This window comes from Agelaius tricolor, unplaced genomic scaffold, assembly GCF_023055355.1.
Source record: "Agelaius tricolor isolate 1412-34295 unplaced genomic scaffold, bAgeTri1.0.p SCAF_6, whole genome shotgun sequence".
Classification (NCBI taxonomy): domain Eukaryota; kingdom Metazoa; phylum Chordata; class Aves; order Passeriformes; family Icteridae; genus Agelaius; species Agelaius tricolor.
Window position 1 is genome coordinate 43,422,932 of NW_027269266.1, and position 14,424 is coordinate 43,437,355.

At 34.0% G+C, this 14,424-nt stretch overlaps 1 protein-coding gene across 5 annotated transcripts in view; it reads left to right on the plus strand.

Annotated features, from left to right (window-relative positions):
* Nucleotides 1-14,424, plus strand: part of ULK4 (unc-51 like kinase 4) — a 214,152-nt gene that overhangs the window by 56,742 nt on the left and 142,986 nt on the right. For all 5 annotated transcript variants that reach the window (XR_011679579.1, XM_071429586.1, XM_071429588.1 and 2 more), the window contains exons 22-27: nt 386-513; nt 7,503-7,636; nt 10,454-10,575; nt 10,890-10,946; nt 13,954-14,005; nt 14,096-14,190. Coding sequence is in view for 4 of the 5 variants with exons in the window: in XM_071429586.1 (XP_071285687.1) it covers nt 386-513; nt 7,503-7,636; nt 10,454-10,575; nt 10,890-10,946; nt 13,954-14,005; nt 14,096-14,190 (588 nt within the window). In the remaining variant the exon portion in view is untranslated. The remainder of the gene's footprint in view (nt 1-385; nt 514-7,502; nt 7,637-10,453; nt 10,576-10,889; nt 10,947-13,953; nt 14,006-14,095; nt 14,191-14,424) is intronic.

Below are 14,424 nucleotides of genomic sequence, written 5' to 3' on the forward strand. Positions count from 1 at the left end.
ATAGCTAAAATTTTTAATCATGTTTGTGCTTAAATACATATGTATTCTGAAAATAGTTCAGCTTTGTTTTAAAATAAATGTATTAAAATAACCTATGTTTATGCTTATGATGAGCCCTTTAAAAATATAAATTTAATCATCTTTTGTAATTGATTTCATACTATTTTGGATGTAGTACATTAAATAGCGTTGACTTTTTACTACTTCTGAAGATGTTCAAAGCATCTTTACACTGGGCCAGTCAGTCTTGGACAGAACTTATTTGGTAGTATTCTATGGATTTTTTTTTCCTATGAGTGACATGAAAATGAGCAAGCTTTAAGTGTATACAGTCTTACATTACAGTGCAAGTAACCTTCATGTCCTTGTGCTTATTTCCACCAAGGATTTTGTGACTACAATTACTCGTCTGCTTGAAAGTCCTTCAACTTTTATTCGAGCAAAAGCCTTTCTGGTCTTGCTACAAGTTTTAATCAATAACAGGGAGATGTTGCTCCTCAGTTGTCAAACAAGGTAAGGTGATAATGGAAGATAATCAAAGATACAGTCTTTAAAGTTGTACCTGAAGTACTTGAAAATGTGTGGTATTTTTGAGCCAGTGTTGTAGAATTTAATTGTTTTGTGTGTAATAGTAATCCTTCTATTCATGAGAATATTTTGTCTGGGATCAACAGGTGACAATTATTCAAAAGGGAAACCACTGTCTTGCAAGGAGGATATCTTTTAAAGTAACTCATGGTCCCAGTGAGCATTTGCATTTTTGGGTAGGGCAAAAAATATACTACAACAGTGAGTTGTTGGTATGGTGGGAAAGCAAAATAAAAGGTTCTGTTATGTACCTCCCTCATCTTGGGGTTTGATATAGTCCGTATTCTCTTCCAGATAGTCACCTTCAAGGTAAAATAATATTTTTTAGCTATATGTGTTGTGGGAGTGATTTACATAATGACCAATAAATTCCTGTGACTTTTACATGAAGTATTTAATTCTTCTATGTTTTTGAACACTTTGTAATAAATTCCTGAATCACCAGGGAACTGATATTTGAAATTTTTTGTCTTCTGTTGGGATGGAAGCAATCCTCTATCAAAGAGGAGCAAATTAGACTGTGTTAGAATATGAATTGTTACCATGTTTCGAGGTGATCGGAGAAGGGAGATTAGAGAAATTTTAGTTGGGATTTATATCTTCTACTGTTCTGTAAGAAGAAGAGTAAAATGAAGTGTAAACATAGTTTTTACAATATTGAAATAGAGCAGGTTTGGAACTGAAAGTTTAAGAAAGGATGAGGCTTGTGGGTAGCTGTAAATCTAACTATATAGCAAATGGAACATTATATCTTATATTCATGTTTCAGAAGAATTAGGATGTATACATTAGGATTAAAGGAAGGGGCAGATGAGTTATACCGTGAAGCCACTGTGAAAGAAAACCTTGTGGGGTGATAGCATTATATATATATTCCTCCACTTGCAAAGCTGTAGGTATCCCAATATTTGTAGAATCCCAGAGAATAAGTAATGAATCCAAGGGGCTTTTTTCTGTGTACCTTTTACACTTCCAGTTATGTTCTATCAGATTATTTATTCAGATTAGTGAAAAATGGTTCTAATGATTTGTAAGTGACTTTTTGAATGGCTACATTTTTAGTAATTCCTGCTATTCATGTGCCTGATATACCACATAGGACTCTCCTGTGTGTTTGAAGAAAGGTCTGACAGAAATCCTGTAGAGTTAGTGTTTGTTTATATGTATACCTAAGATATTATGTGAAGGAGAATAATAATAATTTTATCAACAATTTTCTTGATTTGTAATGCTGTCCAACTAGCTGTCTTTTTGAAGAGAATGTGGAGTGAATTTGGAATATGATTTTGTATTATGACTTTTGGCTTAATCCTGCTGTTTTATTGTCATGCTTCAGACAGGGCTGATTAGAGACCAATACATACTGTAATATGTTAGGTGAAACAGTAGGCAAGGCTTACAGCAGCTTTATTGAGCTGATAAATGGTTCTTCTTCATTTGCTGAGTTTTCTTTATAATTATTCTTTAGTGAACAGCATATTTCTTATCAGAATAGATCATCTAAAACCTTTCTCTTACATCCAGAAGGTAAGATAGCTACAGAGAGGAGAAATGACCCATTAAATCTGGAGACAGTTGCATTCAAAATATTGCTATATAACTCCGGAATAATCTTAAACACAGCAGAGATACTGGATACTTATTGACTTATAGTGTGGAATTTAGTTAGATGTCTTCAGTTGTCTGACAGAAAAGTTTCTTCAAAATTAAGACTCAAAAATTCGAAATTGCTAGCACAGGAATCAGAAATCAATTGGATAACTATTGAAAATATTTGATATACTTAAATTCTCCTTCTTGAGGGGTTTGATTTGAGAAATATAAAGACTCTGTAGTAAAATGTAAATAATTCCTGGTTAACGGTTTGTCTTCAGCAGCTGCAGCTACAGCCTATAATAGGATTTATATTGCTTTAGAAGATAAAATCTGTTTATGATAATGATAATCAATATAAGGCAATTTTTCAGTGTGTATCACTTAAAGGATGATGCAGATGATAAAACAATAATAACTGTTTCATGGCAACACTGCACTGAAAAATGCTTTTGCTTACTTTGGTAATTATGCTGGCTTTGGCTGGGTTAGTGTTAATTTTCTTCATGGCAGCTACTATGAGGCTGTTTGTGCTGAAAACAGCCCCCTGGGCCTCATGAGCATGGGGACTGCCTCAGGGCCAGCATCCCAAAGGCCTTGCTCTGGAGAGCAGTTCTTCCTTTATTTGGCAGCAAAGTTGGGGCAGGGTCTGGAGTGCAAGTCTTATGAGGAGGAGCTGAGAGAACTGAGGTTGTTTAGCCTGGAGGAAAGGAGGCTCAGGGGTGACCTTATCACTCTTTGTAACCACCTGAAAGGAGGCTGTAGCAAGGCAGGGGTTGGTCTTTTTTTTCCCAAGTAATGAGTGATAGGGCAAGAGGAAATGGTCTTAAGTTGTGACATTGGAGATTTAGATTTTATATCAGGAAAAACTTTTTCGCTGATAATTCAGACAATAAAATCCTGGTCCCACTGGTAACCTTTGTGATATCTGTCCTTGGAAGTGATTTTGGAGCTGAAAAAACTGTGGCATGTGAGGAAAATAACAGTTTAATCTGTTTTCATTCATCTCATTGGGAGGAAAGGGCGTGGGACAAGGAAAGGAGGAGAGAGAAAGAGAAATGGAATGAGTAGGGAAAGAGGATGTGGAAGGGAAGGGTAATGGCAAGCTTATTTTAGCTCTGCTGGTGTTACCAAAATGGATTTCCTCGTGTTTTTCTTCCAGTTTGTGTACAAGTACCAGGGAATAAAAGGCAGCAGAAGTAGGCACTTGCTAAAACCCCTTTTTATTGCAAGGGCTGGGAACATGAGAAGTATCCAGTGTTGCAAGTCCTGATTCCTGGAATGCAATCTTAAGACTACCTGCCTATTTCTTTTTACTGTTTACAGAACTTACTGGCTTTGGCCATGATATCAGCAGTTGCCATTCACTTTTGGAGTATTTGTACACACAATCTGCCATGCATGTCCCTGTAATGCCTATCGATTAGCTGAGTTTACACAATCTGGTTGCAAGTTTCTTTTTGTACCTCTTTTTGAAAGTCTCTACTTACTCAAAAAGTATAGAAACACCTTTATAATTCCAAAAAAGAGTGGAGAAACTGCTGATCCCAACTGATCGAAGGGATATTCAGTATCACGTGGCCTCATAGGGGAAAGAAGAAAGGATTGGCAGGGAAGACATTAGGAGTGATGGCTCTTGTCTTCCCAAGTAACCATTACATATGATGGAGCCCTTTGTTCCTGCAAAGGGATGGCTGAATACCTGTCAGCCTATGGGAAGTGGTGAATGAATTCCTTGTTTTGCTTTGCTTGTGCTGATTTTTGAATTCTGTGGATGAAAAGTATTGATATTTAGTATGAAATGTAATTTTCAAGTGAATTCATTGTTCCACAACATTGAGACAATTCACCTGTTACTCTTTTTTCCTACCTGTTTCATGGTAGTTGATTACATATCTTTAGTTCTTCCACATGTGATACAGCTATAGAAGATATGTAGGATCCTTTAGGCTTAAGCAGCACTTGTTTATTTACACTGTGCAAATTAATTTATTTTGCTAATCACACTGAGTTTTCTAGTCTCCTTCATTTCTCCTTGATTTTCAGAGGCAGGCTACCTGTTCTTCAGGGGAAGGACACATCCTGAACTTTAATTGAGACTTTTCATTTCACCCTTTTCTGAACTAGCAGTAATTTCTGATTAGTCTCACTGAATTGTTCTTTTTGTATCTAGATGGTTTCAGAAAACTTCCTGGGTAAACAGAGAATGACTTGGAGATTGAACTTATCCTCCCAAAGGAATTTATTCGAACCTCTTGTTTTCTACTGTCTGCAGAGATGGACACTTGTGGAAGTGTCCATCATCTACAGGGTAGTATTCCCAACACATTTTACAGCCTACAGAAATGTAGCTGTGCACACGGCATAACCTTGAGCAAAATCTTTCTGTTTCCTGTGGCCACCTCCCATATTTATTAAATTTTCAAATCTTATATGTGCCCTGAAAGTAAAAGGTTGCCTGGAAACCTACTACAGTCTCACATCTAGCATAGCCTGTTTGCCTTCTACATCTTAAGATTGATCTAGAAAAGTAGTGAGGAAAAGAACTGAAAAGCTTGGTGCTCAGTCAGATGGGAAAACATGGAAATGGAATGGAGGAGAGAACAATGATGTAAGTCAGCGATTTCAGGAAAAAAACCCAGCAAGTTGGTATCAAATTAAAAAATAGAAAAAAGTGGTGGAAGACAAGAAGTAGAGATTGACCCTCCTATTAGTATGATATGCCATCTGATACATCTCTGTAAAATAAGCACTATGTCTATATTAAGTATCCTTTAAAATCTTCCTCATTTTCTGTTAGCAGAGATTGATTAATAACAATAATAAATAATAATAGAACTAAGAAGTAGTCCTTGATTTCTTGGGGTAAATGGACTGTATATGTCCTCAGAGTATGCACAATCTTCTTTAATTTCATGCAGGTCATTGTCTGTGACTAGTCTCTTTTCTTCATATTGTTCATCCTGTTAAGAGAACAGTTCTTATTCTTTTAAGTAGTAGACCTCATCCCTGTTTCTATCACTCCAGACTGTTAACTCTGGAATTTTCCCTTTTTTGCTCCACTCTTTCACTTTTTTTTACACAAAACTTCAGTTGTTTTGATTTAGTGTAAAAGCTCACTGATGACCATATCTTACAATACAGACACTTGAATTTATTTTTTTTAAAACCAAACCTTTGCTTCATAGACAGTGGTTTACTCCTCATCATATTTAGCTAATTTATACTAACATCTACATGTTTTATCATGTATTGCTGAGTGCAAGACAAACATGCCACTAAATGAATTGAATAAATGTATTTCTATAGGCCTGGCTTTGTCCACTAGAGAGAACACGGAGATTCATCAGGGAATAAAAGTAACGGATGAATTGTTGTACATATGACTGAGGAATTTGTTAAAGGAAAATAGAGATGCTAATACTATACTGCCTACAGAATTTATATCTGTACAGTTTTCTCGAGACAATGTTTAGTTGAACTGAACTATCAGGGAAAAAATAATTGTGCATGTTTTTAGAAAATCTATGTGAAAGACAATTTTGTGAATGGAAGAACAGCATAAAGGAGAAAACTCATTTATCTTTCCTTTCTCAGAATAAACAAACCTACTTTGTATCCTTCTCAAATGTGATTAAGTAATAAAACATGCTTTTATAAAATAAAAGAACCTCCTTCACCCAAAGAAATAAAACCACTCATGTTGAAGTCTATTTGGCCCATTTTAAGTAAAACTCAAACAGATCTAAGTGCATACCCATACAGAATCAGTTGATTATTAAATCATGGAAGGATTTTCTTTAAAAAAAAATTATTCAAGCTTTGATATTTTGTCATTTTTTTTAGAGCTACATATTTTTGAGTAAAAATTACTTGATTGTCTGGAAAGGCTAGAAGGCCATTTTATTTAAAACATTCAAATTTTTATATTAAAAAGTGTAAAGCTTATAAAAGTAAAATTCTATTTGTAGCACAATGTCAGATTTTTAAGTAGTACTTTTCTAGCAGACAAATCAAAATTCCTGTAAAATAATGCAATTTCCGGACATTACAAGAATTAAAGATGTCCTCATGGTCTCTGAGAAGTGCAGCTGAATATGTTGGATCTGGGCTGTTGCATAAGTGAAAAGTAGTTACTCAGCGGGTCTTTTGATTTCTCTCTTTGTCTCTGTAGAATAGGTTAGGAAGGATAAGAGTGCAGTATTCAGTCATAATCATGTATTGTTTAGAGACATAATCCTGTAAAATATATTCTTAGGTAGTTTTTACTTTGTTGAGTAAATAATCTTTTTGATAGGAAGATGTATTTCCTAGTAGTCTTGTTAGAAACACTTGAGGTAAATAAGTAATTTTCGTAGTTCTGTAAAAGAGCATTGATTATCAGAAGAGTATTTAAAGAGATAGTACTGAAGTACATACTTAAAATCCAGATCATGGATTTCCCTCACCACTGATTGATGGTTCTTTGCACAGGACCCGGAGGGAGTTCGAATGTGAAACAAAGATGTCAATAGTATGGCCCTAAAGGGAAGTCTGGCCCTTCTGTCTATTCAAATAAGCATTTTAAAATTTTGCCTGAAGCATTCTGTTACAGGTGTATTATTAAAGCAATCTCTTGTAAGTTAGCCAGTGGCTAATAAATCAGTTACCATTTCACTGCGAGAAATGTCATTCTTCAGAATGGCGCAACCACAGAGCACTTACCAGATGGAATGCCTGCGCTGAGCTTGTATTCAAAAATTGTGAACACCAGATTCCTAGAGAAAGGATGTAAGACTAGTTTGGGCTTTTATGCCTTTCAATATGGCCACTCTAGCTAGTGCTAACATTTTAATAGGCTGCAATGTGATCTATGTAGTATGTTTTTTCTGGACTGAAAGATTGATCTCTTATTATGTTGACTTTAATTATGCTTTCTTGTGGAATTCTTATGAGTTGAAAATTAGTGTCTGTAGTCTTTCACTTATATTGCATGTATCGATTACCTATTTCAAAATAAAGTGGATTGTAAAATTAGTCTCTCTCTAAGTTTGCAGAAAGATTTACTCCTTATCTTAACATCACATATTCATTTAAACTAGTTGAGTTGTGCTTACTTAAAGTAGCTTAAGGATTTCTTTCCTTGACTCAGTAATTTGTTTTGGTTTTAGAGTTGATTAAAAGAAAAGTCTAAAATTTCCACAAAATTACAGAGCCAAAACTAATGTATCATTTTCATTGTAACCAAGGATACCAGAAATGTCTGGTTCGATAGTTTTTTTGAGATATAGTGTTATTTTCTTTGGTGTGAGAGTTAATGTTTTGCACTTGTTTAAATGTAGACTCCTGATGTATATTGAAAGAGACAGCAGAAAGACCATGCCAGGAAAAGAGCAGCAAGGTGGCAGTGAATACCTGTCAAAATGCCTGGATCTTCTCATCTATCACATTGTGCAGGAGCTGCCAGGAATTCTAGGTAAATTCAGTTTGTTAACCAAACAGATCTTCCCTTTGCTTACTCTGTCAAGCAACAGATATCTCCTTATATATATACAGGTGGAAAGAGTCTATTTTCTGATTGCATAAAGTTTGCATGATATCAACTTCCTGAAATTTTTTAGATGTGTCGTGATCCGGTATTTTGTATTGGAATGCATGATTTCCTATATGAATGTTTTGTGCTTGTGGAATGGTAAGCCTCACCAGCTCAGTCAGGAATGAAGCCCAGAGGTACAAGAAGTCTTATCAATGTTCTAAAGATATTGTAAATCTATAAACATTTTACAATCTGAGAGCAAATTTCCCCCATAAAGCAGAGGCCTGAACAGTACATGTTAATCACTCACACTGAAATTTATATATTGAGTATTTGCTACAGGCAATATTTCTGGAAAATTTCAGCTTAGATAGTTCAGTTGTTTTAGATGCCTGAAACCAATTTGCTCATGCACACGAGGTTTATTTTCATAAAATTATTTTCTGATAAGATGATACCTGATGTATTTTTCATCTTTTCTACATTATCACTAGGATATTGAAAATGTAATGGTAGCACTGCAAAGGTTAGTAGACCTAAATGTCATGCTGTTATTTTAAAAGAAACTTTACTTCCTCTGCTAATGCAAATTTTTGCCTTGCTGCAAACACCTGATCCCTTTTTTTCTAACTAAATATCAGGTTTGCATATTGGCTATCTTTCAGGATAGAAGTCTCAGACTATAAATGTTTGAAGCACAAATTCACCTCCTGCTGTTTATATATACTATATGCAACTGATATATTAGGCTCTGGTATTTCCTCAGAATCTGAAAGTTTCAAATGCATAGTTACCATAATGAAACATAGTACATCAATTACTTAGACATGTAATTACTACTGATTTATAATTAGAATATATTTTTGAGAACTGATATCAAGCATATTTTTTACATTTTGTTTTCTTTTCCAAGCTGGATCTGTGTGTTGATTGTTTTCTGTAACCTGAAGTTATTTCTGTATTTGTCCATATTTGTCAGAAGTCTTTTTTTTTCATTGCTATATGATGAAGGAGCATGTACTGCTCAAGGTGGTGAAAGCTATGGGCACCTAAGAATAATAATCAGATTTGAAAATTGGGACAGTGAAAAGCAGTTTAGCTATTAATTTAGAATTAATCCTACCTGGCTTCTTTAATATGCATTCACGTAAGCTCCTTACTGATCCCATCTTCTTCCACCAGATGTAGCTATAAACCAAATAGATTAACAAACTGTAGAAATTGACCTTAAAGATACATTTGAACAAAAGAAATACATTTTTAATCTTCTTGTTAATTTAAAGTTTTTTGTTGTTGTAAATAAGAAATTAATTTTATTTCTGCATTTATAATATTTAACCTATTTTTAGGAACTATATATAAATTATTTAGATCATTCTAAAATTAAAGATAGCCTATCTATCTATTTATCAAAGGCAAAATTGCCAAATGTGATCATTATGTATTCTTTAAAATATAAAAAGAGAGATTATTCACTAAATCAGTCCCTAAACAAAGAGAGGTCTTGTTGAATTACAATATTGTGTGTAATTCAAAACAAAAAGATATTAATGAAAAAAGTATTGTGTTTTATACATTTGAAGAGTTTTAAGCAACACTTTCTTTTCTTTACCAGTGAATGAGTCAAATCTTCAAGGCCTGCTTTAGTGCCAGGCTCTGTCATTTCTGCTTATATTGAAAACTGAACTCCATGGGAACAGAAGAAAAGCATTGGTATTATTCAAAATGATTAAATTCTGACTTACTGTGAGAGGAAAGGCCTTTGCTGGCTTGAAAAAATATAAAATATGGAGTTCCATTCTTTGTTTGCTTTATGTATATTTGAGTTCCCTTTTACAGTTTCGAGCAGCTATCTTTTTAGGGGAGAAAAAATATAACTGGTGCTATTTCAAGACAGGATTTGGCTTCTGGTATTTTAAGGTTATAGGGACAGAATCTTCCTTCTTTTGATATGTGCTAACCTTTCTCATGCCTCTACTGTTCTTAATGCCATGCAGAAGAGGTCTTGCTTTTTGTAGACAATAGGAAACGTACCACAAAGTTAGCATAACGTTCCTTGATTTTTATTTGTCTCTTCTGAGTCTGAAGTATAATTTTTACTATTACCATTAAAATTTTGTTAGCTTATGTCTGACGTTTGTAATGGAGGCCACTAAGTTCTCTCATTGATCAGTTGCTATCTCTTTTATGAGAATTCCTGTAGCTTTAGGTCACTTGTGTCACAGTTAAATCAGTGCATGAGAACGTGTGTGTGCATGGCTGGTGGAAGGATCTCTTTTTTTGGAGGGGAAGGATGTTTGGGGTTTTTCTTCCTGCTGAACTGTGCTGCAGGGGAAACGTACTGCTTCAGCATTATGTCACCCACTAATCTTAGTTCATTCAGTTCTTGGTTAACCAAAAGCTGTGAGAATTTCACTTTTTACTTCACTGGAAATAAAACTTCGTGCACATAATTTAGCCAGTATAAGTCCACTCTGCCAAGAAGGGGTAATTCCACCTTTACTTCAACAGTCACTTTATACTTCTATCCTCACTGTTTTGCCAGAGGTCACCTTTGCCTGTAGCCAGAGTAGGGAATTGATCTGGTTGAAGACAGAGCTAGGAAAGTAGTGCTGGATTCATCATGAACACTACTTCTGTCAGACAGAGAAGACAGGAGTGAACAGAGGCTACTGGAACAGAGACGTTTTATATGTCATTTGCTGTTGTTTAGTGATGTTTTTATGTTGGATTAGCCTGAAATGCTGTTTTCTGTAGGTGACATTCTCAGTGCCCTGACTAACGTCTCTGGGCGTAAACATCCATCAACAGTTCAGGCCAAACAGCTGAAGATGTGCCTTCCTATGATGCCTGTAGTGCTTCATCTTGTGACATCCCAGGTAGATTCTTCTCCCCCAAAATTTGTTACACAGAGGACAATCTCTTACAGTTTCCCAAAATCTAATTTCTGTCAATCATTATCAGAAAGAGTAAAATAAAGGTTTTCTTAATGCATAAATATGTTGATGAATATTCCAGCTATGAAGCAGCATTTGATAAATGTGCATTCTGTTAACAATAGTAATGACAGAAACAAATACATATTTTGTCATCTCTTTTTGTTTTTTAACATGTGCAATACTTTTTTTTACTTTTTCAGGTCATAAGATATGCATTTAATGTAATTTTTTTTCCTTTGGCTAATTTCAAATAGGTATTTCGTCCCCAGGTAGTCACAAAGGAATTTCTTTTCAACTATGGCATCTTACTTGTGAGTATAAAATACAAGATAAATATTTTTACAAGATATACCTATGCATAAAATTTTGGAAGTTACTTTAATTAAATAAAATTTCATTAAATTTCTAAATTGGAGAGAGAAGTTTATTCTGAATGTATATTTTAAGCTTTGGTTGTATTCAAAACTTTCTATATAATCAAAAAATATTTTCTGTAGTAATCTATTTATTCAAAGGGAAACTCTGTACATATTTGATAAACTGAGAATTTCCTGTGGGCTTTATTTCTGAATAGCAAAGTTTAGTTCTAAATTGCATAAAATATTCTCTCTGGAATTTCCTACTAGTATTTTATGAGGAGAAATGAAAGGGGAATTATAATTAATCTGTATTTAAGGTATTGTTTCTTCTTGTCACCTTTTTCTTCTTGCCAGTACTTCTAAACTGTGTTTAGTTTATGGAAATCTATGGAGCTAAGATAGTGAACTCACTTGACATTTACAACCTATTTCTGACATTACCCATAGAAAATGAACTTTTTAGGTGTGCCACTGGATAGTACAAGAGAAATGAAGTAGTACAGTTCGAATTTGATTTCCTCATATGAAAACAATTGTTTATGTTAAATGAGAAAAAAGGGGATATTTTAAATTGCATATCAGAGTTAAGCCAGTACTTTTAAGTGCATGAGGTCCTAAATGACAAATAGATATTGATCTCCAGATAGCATGAAGAAATGGTTTGCTACAAACAATTAGATTCAAGTTATGCGTTCAGATTCACTTCTCTTTCTCCTTTGACTCTTTATTCCAAGAAAATGGGGTGTAATTTAGCTCTACTAAAATATTTGTGTAAAAATTAGCATTAGAATGATGAAAAAAGATTTGAAACTGTAGATGTTGAATTACAAAGCCCTTTCTCCCTTTGAAGCATTTCTAACTAGGCAGTAGATTTATTAGTAGTTTTCAATCAACCTTCTAGAAGGTGAAATTCTTCTGTCAACAATTTAGGTACAATGAAAGTTTCCTTTTGATGTTACTCCAGGTTGTTTGAACTACTGACTGAGGAAGTCAGGCTAGTTATAGTAGTACAGCTTTCCTCTGAAATCAAGGAGGAGCACATTACTCAATGTTTCCTATGTCTTGTCCTGTCTCCTTTGAAAAAGGCAATTCAGGAACTTACATATACTGTTTAAATGTACACATGAAAAATGGAGGGACAGCACTATATCAAAAAAATTAATATCAAATTTAATCCATTTTATGCAACTGTGTTATGATATAACTAATATAATTACATCTGGAAGAGTAACTAAGCATTCTATCAGGCAATAATCTACTCTGGAAATTTTGAGTTTAGCAACATTCCTACTGACACCTATAAAGGGACATTCAGTCATCACCCTGTACTTTTTCAAAATACTGTGCTATAACTGAGGCCCCTAAGACTTTAGCAAGGCAGTCTTTTTGTTTGTTTTGTTCTTTTTTTTCCCCTGATTTATTCAATAGTCTTGTTCTTAACAGTAAGAAATTATGCGGAGTGGAAAGATGTGTGCTTGGGATCTGGATGGAAAAGAAGAGTTATTTTCCTGTAGTGGTTGTTCATTGAGAATTTTTTTTCATGCTGCTTTGAAGTTACTTCCATCATCACTGTAATTTTCAGTAGTGTTGAGCAAAGAAATTGAGAGGGAGTCGGGACAGTCCTTTCATGTTTTCTGCTGTGAACAGAAGTACACACCATGCCCCAAAGGCACAGCTAATAACAGGCTCCTGCTAGTGTGCACAGGGCACAGACTCACCTGTAGCAAAATACACATATACCATTTCTCTCCATTGCTTGAAAAACCCCAGATAGTTGCATTTCTTTAAATCACACATGTTTTCCCTGTGTTTCTAATATACAATTAATAAGCATTAGTAGCCAGAACAATTTTTGCACCAACATATTTTGATGTTTTCAAATCAGTCTTGACACTATGGTTGTGTGAAACTGTTTAAAAATGAGCAAAGAAAATAATTTGCTCTCTTCCAAATCAAGTTAATTAGATAATACCTAGTAATTTTCTTCAAATGATCAGGAGGATAACTTTTTTTAATAGAAGCACTTGTTTTTTATGACTCTTTCCAAGGTGCTCTCAAATAATGAAATATATAATTGGTTTCTAAGTGTATTTTTAATTAGAGAAGAATCCTTCAGATGTTACTTACATATTGTGATAAAGATAACCCATGTAGAAACTTCTTCCATTTTAATATGTAATAAGGAAAATTTAATTTGTAGTGAAATATAAAAGAATGCCATATTCCTAAATACTACATTAGTTAAAAAAAAGCATACTACATATTCTGCTGAGAATTTTCTTTCCTTAGTGAGTCTTAATAACATCTTTTGCATCCAAATGAAATAAACAGCTATGCATAGAAATGAAAGCATAAGAACAGTGAGTCTAATTGTACAATATTTACTTAATCCAGATTATTAATATTTTATTGACCCTGTTCCTTAATATGATGACTAATTTAGGTGAGTTTTAATGGAAAGTTATATATGCATTTTTGCATGCTTTCCTGAGTGTAACTGCATCCATAGCATGTATAGCATGCATGGAGATGAAAAAGATGGTACAATAAAAGAAGATTGTGTTTTCTGAAGGGTCTTTGGTCATTTTAGTGAGTTATTTTGACATAGCCACATCCAAGGTTGTTCAAAGTCTTCTAAGAAATTATGGTTCTCTGTTAACAGTGAAAACATTTAATTACTGTCTATTTAGCTAGAAATGTTATGATTTCTGATACTAGTCAGAGCAATGATCCTTACTGTACTCCGCATTCAAGGTTCCAAGAGCATTACAGACTTGCAAAATTAGATCAGCTAGATCATTGGTACTTTCAGTTTTAGTTAATTATTATGAATGTAGGTGCAATAATATTTTGTATTTACGCAGTTTTCAAAGAATTTCTTGTTGTAATTATTCAGTGATTTTGCTTTTTAATATTTTTTCCCTGAAGAGTTTTGACAAAAATGCTACTTCTTTTGCAGGAGTTCATCCGATCAATAGATTCAGGAGAAACAATCTTGGATAGAGCAATAGGTGGGGTAAACTATGATATTGCAGTACTTTTAGACATAGATATTCTAACTATTGAATTTTATGAAGGAATATGATTACTTTGACCAACAGGGCAAGCTGCATCAGAAGAATTGATTAAGACTACTTTAATGACCTTTGGAGCAGTAACAGAGCATCCCAGCTTACTGATGACCCATCGCTTGACTGTAAGTCTGACAGCAATTTAAATAGTTGCAGGCTGATAGGCCTAATTCCATTTATAAATAGAAAGTTTTGAAGATTTAGAAACTGTTTAAAATATAGTTTAAAATATGTTGTGGTTCTATTTGACAGGAAAAATACTTATTGTTTATACAGAATTTTCAAAAAAGCAGCAAGACATTCAGTTTACTGTATTTTGTTGAGAAATCAGAGGGAGAATGATAAGAACTTAGAGTTTA